The 9,724-nt window shown below is 38.4% G+C and overlaps 1 protein-coding gene across 1 annotated transcript; it reads left to right on the plus strand.

Annotated features, from left to right (window-relative positions):
* The first annotated feature begins 3,104 nt into the window (after window positions 1-3,104).
* On the plus strand, window positions 3,105-3,542 carry TMEM60 (transmembrane protein 60). Its single transcript, XM_010001793.1, has one exon. It carries the CDS (start codon window positions 3,138-3,140, stop codon window positions 3,540-3,542), a length of 405 nt encoding a protein of 134 aa, XP_010000095.1. The 5' UTR covers window positions 3,105-3,137.
* The last annotated feature ends 6,182 nt before the right edge of the window (window positions 3,543-9,724 follow it).

Below are 9,724 nucleotides of genomic sequence, written 5' to 3' on the forward strand. Positions count from 1 at the left end.
GGGCCCCCCCGGGCCGGGAGGTGCTGGAAGCGGCCCCCCCAGCAGCGGTTGAACTGCTGCGACAGGGTTTGCTTCCCCGGCACCCTGGGCTGCTGCGCCGGTTCCCTTGCTCTGTTCTAGCTTATGAATTTTTTTTGGGGGGGGTTTCAGCCAAATTCAGCACGTAGGAGTCTCAAAGACTCTTAAATTACCGTTACGTTAAAAAAACCCAACACCAAAACCAAGCCAGTAAAGTTAAGGGGATGTTTGCACTTTTAAATTTTCACAGGCTGCCTGAGCTTGCTCAGAAGGCACCGATTCCGAGGAGAACTTGTGAATACCCAACCTGTCTTCGTATCAAACTAGTTCAAATGTGCTTTGGAAAAGGGGCTACTGGAATATTTCTTTCTAGGTGTAAAATTACTCATACCCGATGAATTGGATTTCAAGTGTAATTTAATCAAGCTAGAGCTCTGTATAATTTGGTTTCAATATAATAGTGTTTTCTGAGCTTTGTTAGTCAATGTTCCTTGTTTAAATTTAAATATATAAATCTGTGTTATCGTTAATACTGAGCTGGATGTTACCTGTAACACTTTTATCCTTATGTTTTTCTTCTAGACAGGATATAATTATCTATCCTAATACTCCAATTATGTAGATCATCCCACCAAGGTCAGTAATGCTACTTAGGTAGTGTTTCTCATTACTGAAAATTTTCACTTCCTACTAATTACATGAGTCCTATAAGGAGTGAAGAGGGGTTTTTTTATGTTTACTCTCTGCCTTTGACATTTCTTCAGTGTTTTCCCAGAAGAGCTAGTTCAGAGTTGTACCATATCTACATCCCTTTTCCAGTGTTAACCATCTTGGTGTGATAGCTGGCCTCTGGCTGAGATGCTGATAATCTCTTCTTTCCCAATGAGAGGTGGTCAAGTGTTCTGTGTAATCAAACCTTTCATTGATGTCAGCTGTATCCCCAGCTGTCAGTCTTTAAACTTTGGTAACTTCCTTTATGTAGACTATAGGACTGTAAGATCTTAAAAGTGCAGTTGGATTTTCTTGAGTTTTCATTTTAAAAAAACTCCAAAATTGAATCATGTCTTACAGTCCTGCCCAGTCTTGCAGTTACATCTCTTAATTAGGTCAAAGAAAGGCAGCATAACATTCCAAGCAGAGTTTCCTGCCTGTGTTTTTTAAAATTGTTATAAAGTGGCTCTGAACACATCAGAAAACTAAAATATTTTCATCAAGTGAGGAACTTTCGAATTGAGTAGCCCCATCTAATATATCTTCAGTAGCTTTCTGTTTCCTCCAGAGATAGTTGATAGTACCTTCTTGGAGTATCTGATAACCTGATACTTCTAGCAGTGTTGAATTCCTTTTTCCTTTCAGGCCCAAGTTTCCAGTGTTTGTTTCTGCTTTCTCTGGTTTGATATTAAGAGATTCTTCTTCTTGTAGTATCTGTAGCATTGATTTTTAGAACTAGCTTTTAAAGAATGTCATGAAAGCAATGCTGAAACTTTGTTTCAGATCACTCCTCTCTTCAGCCGCGGACTTGAGACATCTGCAATGTTTTCAAAATACTGGAAACACTTCAGGCAGGTCATAGTATCTGTTCTGTGATCCTCTGCACCTGCCAGCTGGTTTAGATATGTTCCTATAACAAGAAGAGAGCAATGCTATCTAAACTTCCTCCAGTTTTCTCTGTCTACTTAGCAATTAACTCTTTATGTTAGTCTCACTACCACACTTCACCCCTTTCCTAAGGAGGAGGGAGATCTTGGTTCCACCCTGCCAGTCACTGGCTTTCACCAAACCCTTTGGTGATCTGAGCAGGATTGAGACAGCAGAAAGCAAACTACAGAAATCCTGTTGTAAACTTTTTTTTCCTTGCTCGTTCAGCTCAAGGAACTGGCCTGCTCTGGGTCACACAAGTGTCAGCCCTGACACAAGGGAGCAGATACATTGACAGCAACTCCAATTTAGATTATTTTAAGCCAATCTGGAACTTTAAGAGAAATCCCACTACTTTCCACATGGAAACTTCAGACAAAAAAGGTTTGTCAAACTATGTATGAGAAGGCACAGATGTCAATTGTTGGATAATTTGCGGTGTACAAAATTGTTAACCCATAGCTCTCATGTAATAGGTCACTTGTAACTAATTAAGCCAGCAGCTTTTAGTTTCCTGCTTCTGGTTCCAGTACTTGGTTCAATTTGATAGTCTGGCAAAAACCTAACTCTGTTAAAAAGAAAAAAGGTGCTAATTAATAGATTTCTGCTTGTTCAGTGAGTTTAATAGGCTTAATTGGGTGATCTTGTGAGCATCAGCAGCAACAGAGGAAGCAGTGGTTTGTGGCCAGGGGCACAGAGGAGACAGAGAGAAGCAGGTCTTGTCCTCCCATTGCAGCAGATGCATTAGTAAAAGCCATCCAGTTAGGAATATAAAAACTAATTTTCATTACTCTAGTAGCAGATACACTTGTCCTTGTTTTTCTTTCATCATGACTACATAGAAATTTAAATATACTGCCAAGCCAGTAAACCTAAATAATGTTTCTGTCAGGCAGTGTCTGCGTACTTCAGATACCAGTCAGAAAGCAAGTGCTTCCTGGCTCACTTTCAGCCTGTCTCATTTCAGCTGCAGCTCTGCAGACTTCATCACCTTTCAGATGGTTTGTTACTTGTGTTTGTTAGTTGGTTGCATTTTACTATGATTCCTTTGTTACAGGAGAGAACTGTTAGGTTTCCTTTCAAGTGTTAAGTGTGAATGCCTCAGTACTGGTGGCAAATAGATCTAAATACACTCTTAGGATACAAAAATCCCTAAATGAATTTGCCAACTAGTTTAGGATTAAAGCATGATTTGTTTGACAGAACAAATATGGATTAGGGCAGTTTACACTGCTGACTTCAGGCACTTAAACTGAGAAGACCAAAACAGAGTGCTTCCCTGAGGATGGCAGTAACAAAAAAAATGCTAGGAAGGAGCATGTAGGTGAGGAAAGAAGGGATGGAAAAGCAAGAACAAGGAATTAGTCTCCTTTAAGGAAAATGCCTCATAGTTGTGCAGTGACATCTTTTGATGCCTCCCCCCTCTTTTGTTTTGCCAGGTTGTTGCTGACAGTTGAAGACTTCCTCTCAAAGCTGTTTAAATGAGAATGTCCCTGGCACAAAGAGTACTACTGACATGGCTTTTTACGTTACTCTTCCTGATCATGCTGGTGCTAAAGTTGGATGAGAAAGCACCGTGGAACTGGTTCCTCATTTTTATTCCAGTCTGGATATTCGATACTATCCTTCTAGTTATGTTAATTGTAAAAATGGCTGGACGCTGCAAGTCAGGCTTTGACCCTCGCAACGGCTCCCAGAACATGAAGAAGAAGGCCTGGTACCTCGTGGCCATGCTGCTCAAGTTGGCCTTCTGCCTCGCCCTCTGCGCCAAGCTGCAGCGCTTCACAGCCATGAAACTGGCCTATGTGTTCATCCCACTGTGGGCCTTGCTGATTGGGGGTATGGTTGAACTTGGATATAACATCTTCTACATACGGAGAGACTAAGCTGTGCTGTGTGGCTTTCAGTGCTGAGATGGGTACCAAATTACTGGATTGTTATGGTTTTGCCACAAACTTGATCTCCAGATTAGAACTAAGAAATCGATCAAGCTGGAGACTTTGTCTAAACCAGGCTGAAGACTGAAAGTAGACTTATTCTATTTTTTATTTTGAAAGTGTCACATATGCTCTTGTAAATAAAAGTATTTGTTCAACATACACTGTTCTAATATTATTTGTTACATGGAATAAGATCAAGGGTTTTCACATGCAGGTGGATCTCAAAGGAACCCGAAATGTTATACCCCAGAGCATTCAGCACATTGTGTAATCCTTGGAAAGAGAACTTAAGTTCTCTATTAATGATACTGTGACTCAAGAAATAATCAGCTCATAGTAATTTCTAGAACCTGCTAAATTTTCTTTAAGAATCACTAACAGCTGCCAAATGAGCAAAAAAAGGAATAAAGTGGTTCAGCATTTTCTTTTTGACAGTGAGAATTCATTTCCAGTATAAGACTAAAACTAAGCACTTTTTTTAAGCTGCTGATACAAAGTAAGCAGTACTAAGCAGTAGTTAAGAGAAAAAAAATAGAAGCTGAACTGGTGCCAGCAGCCCAAGATCCAGAGGAGGGAGACAAGGCTGATTACCTCTCAAGTGAGAAATAAATAGTGCTATAAAAGACTGAAGCTACAGGGTGAGTTTTGTAATGCCTTTGTACCTGCAGGAAGGGCTACCTTAACAAGGAAGACTTGTACATTACTGACTGCAATGCCCTAGTGTATTAAATCTCTGGAGCTAAAGCCTTGGCTTTATGGAGTGTTGGCAAACTCAGAGGTGAGTAAATGAACTTTTTGAAGTACGTGCAATGAATGAGACTTCTGAGAGGAGCTGAAACTATAAGCATATTTTGTGGACTGATAGTGCTCTTTCAGGAGCTATGATAATTCCAAATCCAAATGTAAAAGTTGTCCAGGGCATTACTGATGTGCAAGCTGAAGACACCGATCCATTTACAGTTCCTAGGTACAAAAGGAGGTCTAGTGAATGACAAGAACCCAGGAAAAAAATGTCTAAGATAACAGGAGGTGAATAGATCAAAGTGTCTCATGAATAAAACTTTAATTAAGTACTTTCAGCTGTACTTGTCCGTAAGAAAACCCAGATTTTCTGAAGTGTGGGGAGTTATTCTTGTTATTTAGTAACACAGATACAGGCATAAATATATGGGAACCATATTGTCAGAGACAACTACCTTTGGAAAATGGTACACATTTGCTTTAGAGGGGTTGCCTGCCTTGGTTCTCAGAAATACGTAATAGAGTGAACTTGCCCTGTGTTTGAGAGGCTTTTTGCCAACACATAAAAGGTTCCTGTGAAGGTCTAGCTTCCCTTACTGTCCCTGTGACTTTTCAAGTTAAAACCACACTTGTGATTAGGATTAGCTGTGAGGGGGGGACAGTGTCCATCTCAGTAAGTGCTCTTGGGCCTGCTGAATATAGGAAATGGGAAAGCAAGTCCACACATACCCATCCTATGTATAAATATATGTATGTATAGATACGGTATAGAGAATTGATTTGTACCTCCAATTTAGCCCTCTCAAGTATTTCTTCAGTTCTGTCAAGTGGAAACTAGGATCACTGAGCTTAAGATGCAGCATTCCAGGTCTGTAGTGGCAAGCTAAAAACAAACATGCATGTACATACAGACAAACCCATCTCTGCTGTTATGGCACCAAGCATAAAACCAAGTACCCAGAGTCCTTCCCTACCTGATGATTATATCAGAAAAAGAAGCAAAAAAGGTTTGTTCACATGATGCCAAAACAACTCATACTCCTCAGAAGAGCAGAACAGCTTTCCTAAGTCAAGCTGCTGATGTTAACAGATAGTTATAACTTGACACAATAAATGATGGAAGAATAAAACTAGCCTCATTAGAACATGGTGTGTTATTAGCAAGATGGGCCATGAATGGTGATTCTGCCCCCTTAATAAACCCCTTGTGTTCCACAGATGTAACAATTATCTGAAAGTTTGGCATCTCTAATTAACTAAAATTGAACACAGTTGTTCCAAATCTCTCTAATTACTGCTTCTAATACAACAGAAAAAGATGGACAATTTCAGTGTTTTGGTTGTGGGTTTGGTGTTGTTTTTTTTTTCTAAAAGCTTTACAAACTTTTAAATAAATGACAGTGATTTTGAAAGCTGAAGCAGGTAATTCTTTCTGGTGTCCTACAGAGGTCACACACAGATTTACTTCCTTTAGAAAAATACGTTTTTAGAACAGTTATTCAGAAGTGCTCAACTTTGCAAGCTCCTAGTCCTTACAGAGATACTTTGATGACAGGAATATCCCTTGAGTGGTATTTTGTATCAGATTTAGCTGATCTGAACTGTACTGACACCTTTGTACATGCAGTCTCACTTTTTTGACATCAGAACTTCATTACAAAGGATTTATGACACACTGTAGCCCACTGTTACATTTCCAGAAGCTGTTGCAGGAATTACCTCTATTCCAAATTGCCTTGTTCTCAAAGGCACAGTCCACAGCTTTGAAGTGGAACAAGTTGTCCTCACACTTTCTTACATTTATGGACTGATCAACTGATCTGCATTAAAGAGAACAAAGTGAGTGAAAAGCAGAGTTGATGAATTGGCAGAGAAAAGGGGCAGCTGATGCTGAGATGGTTCATACTGATTTGCCAGAAATGGGCAGAAGGAAACGACAGTCCAAGTCCCCAGTCCACCAAAGGACACCTCACCTCAGTTACCTGCAGCAGCTGAGGTGGGATAGGCAGGAGAGCCCTTGGCCTCCAGCAGCTTTGCTTTAAAATGCAATTCAGAGGCTTTCTGTTCTGAAATGAAACTGGAAATATTTATCTTATATTCATGATATACATAATGTATACATAGATGATACATATTGTATATGGAGGCAATATTCTACATAATATCTTTTTCTTCATCTACACAAGCTTGAACACTTCAGCATGCACTGTAGGTGAGCAGCTACTTTGATTACGGAAAATTCTTTTAAAGGTCATGAAACAAAAACTTCCAATTACCTATATATACTGCTTTTCTTGATTTGTCACCATTTTAAAGCAATGTCCAATTTTCTGTTCTTTTTATACTTGAAAAATACAATTATATGACATATATATCCCCACCCTCAACAAACTAACCTGAATGCTCTGTTTGTACATGCACCCAAAATGCACTGATAGGCAGAGGTGATCATATTAAAACAAAACCTAAAAGTAGCACATAGCTAAGTTACACAACAATTAAGAGATGGAAGCAGTATTATTTTCTGACATATACACACAGTAGTATAGAAACCTTATAGTTAAGAGTAACTTCAAGGGAATTTTCCTACTTGCCCATTTTCAGAGTCAGGTGACACAAAGGTATTGATGAAAGTGAAATTTATGAGACTCCCAGAAACTGACAAATTCTAACAACATTAGATGTTACCTATTTTAACATCACTCTATTTTGGGAACAAATAATGTTGCTTTTTATTACTAAAGTCCCTGAAGAACTGCATCCTCAGAAATAAGCTATTTGAATTTATTAGCATAGGAAGCACAGCACTATCATGTAACACATTACACTTTTTTTTTTCCTTTTTAATTAAGAATGAGGCAAAAAGAACTATGTTGAGTTGGAAAAAGAGTGTTTGTACCTTGGCATTGTTTTAAGGTTTGGATGGAGTTAGTCTCCTGTATGAGCCTTTTAGATCTGAACAACTCCAGGTATCAGCTTGCTGGGCATCAACTAAGGCAATTTAAGGAGCTGGACCACCAGAGCACTATTCAATATTTATTCAGCTTTTTCTCCTTGTATTTGTACTGTAGTTGGATAAAGAGTGGAAAAATCTGCAACTCAGTAATGCTGTTTCCTTCAGCCTCCCTTTTCTAACAAAACCAACAACCACAAGCAGGCAAATGTAGGAAGTCTTCATACAGCACAGAACAGGGTAAGAGAAAGAAACAGGGAAGAAAGATGAACCCAGACTTAGTTTATCTGTGACCGTTTTTTTATCTCAGTGTTCCTTTTGAGGTTTATAAGGAAATCACTGCTAAAAGAGGGTTTTTAGTCTAAAAATTTAATTTATCAGATTATTAAAAGCTCTCAACTGCTTTGATTAGACAGACAAGTACCTGAGGGCTACTGCATGCTTAGGATATAGCTTCAGCAATCTCAACTTTTGTTACATTTCTCTTAATTAAACACAGATCTAATCGTCAACGATTTCTTGAGACACAAAGGGAACAGCTTTCTAGCTAACTGCCCTATTCGGTCTTAATACAACCAGATTTTAAAATAGTGACATAAAAAGCACAGTCCTTAAAACACAGACCTAAGCTCCAGCAAACACTGCACTTTCATTCAGGTGGATTGGAAATCAATTGGTAAAGAAAACAACATCAAAATAGTTATTGAAAAATGAAACTTGATAAAAATAGAAGTTTAAACTGCTGTTTTAATCAACATCTGTATCAGATTATCATAACTGTACACCAAATATTAAAGGACTATTTAGGACTAATGCCCTCATCAATAGGCTCATCTATCAGCATGACCAGAACATAAGAAGATCAGTCTTTAGCTGGCACTCAAGTATAGCACAGCTCCAAAGCAGAGGAAACATCAGCATCATAGCACAGAGAAAAACAGTGGTTAGAATATAATACACTAAATTTGCAAAGTCATTATCCCCGATGATTCTAATAGAAATAACAACCTAAATACTGTGAAGTTAATCACTGCTTCTGAGCAGAACACATAATAATTTGCAGTTCTAAAAAATGAAAAGAGTGACTGATAGGAATCAGTTTCCCAAATTTTCCCATGTGTGCTGCAAATTCAGTGGGATCTGCACAAAATACCAGTATTACCTATTACAGTTTGTAAAGTGCATTTCATCCATTTGAGAAAGTAATAAAGTATCAGTTCAACACAGTGACTCACAATGAAAGAAAATATTCTCAACAGTGTCATTCACAGCAAAGCACAGATCAGTGAAAATCTGTCCTCTCCATTTCCAATGTGTACGCATTCATAGACAGTTAACAGGCCCTGATCTGCCTACAGACAAGACTCTCTACATATCTGGCCACTAGGAAAACCAAATAAAATTATATTTAAGAAGCCTGCAAAGTTCTTGAGTGGAGTACAGTTTTCATCTAGTAGAGTCAGGTGGTGGTCTACTATATCTCAGAACAGTTTATTTCCCCAAAGAGCACAGAAAAAAACATGAATTTATTTTCATCAATTCAGCATCCTTATTCACATGCAGGTGTCATAAAACAGTAATTTTTATCAATAAATACCAGCACTGTGTTTCTTGGAAGACTTATTCAATTTTCCACATTCATAATGTCTGGATGTTTCACAGCATTCTACTATCTGATGTTTCCATTTCCTACAACGTTTGCAATGTCAACTTACTTACTGTGCACATGTACATCTGCTTGAAAATCAATTTTATTTATCACCAAAGAATTCTTTCACAGATTAATAATTAAATCATCACCCTCTGAAATAATACTTTATTTCTAATACTAGATAGAATTAATATCTCAGTTAAAGTAGTATTGAAATATTCACTATAGTAACAAGGAAGGAAAAATCTGCATGCCAGCAGTACCTGTAATGAAAATGCTGTTTCAGAGTCAATTTGCAGGCATTTGGAGGGCTGGGGGTGACACAACACTGAGTAACACTCGTATGTAACACGTGAAGTCAGTTGCCAGTGAAATGTAAAAGATCCAGTAATTTTTTAAAAACCAAAGTAGCTACCCTCTTGAAAGCTAGTGGGAGCGACAGTAACAATGAAATTCTTTGCTACCCACAAATATGGTACCAATATCTAGGAAAACATCTAAATTTCTGCACATCATGTCATCAACTGGAACACCACTGCAAACACACAGATGGCAATACCACTGCAGCACAGGCAATGGGGCCTTAAGCAGATTTCTCCTATCTGCAGAAGAACATGGGCCAAGAAAGACAACTGGAACACTGAAGATTCCAGCCAAAATAACAAGATCCATGTATAACTGAAATACAGGGAGAGGGGGGGAGGGAAAAAAGCAATAAGAAAATACTAGTTTTAGTACATCAGAAGGTATGAAAGTTTTATTGCTGAAGCAAAAGTCCGAGTA

This window comes from Chaetura pelagica, unplaced genomic scaffold, assembly GCF_000747805.2.
Source record: "Chaetura pelagica isolate M959 unplaced genomic scaffold, ChaPel_1.0 scaffold137, whole genome shotgun sequence".
In the NCBI taxonomy this organism is placed as follows: domain Eukaryota; kingdom Metazoa; phylum Chordata; class Aves; order Apodiformes; family Apodidae; genus Chaetura; species Chaetura pelagica.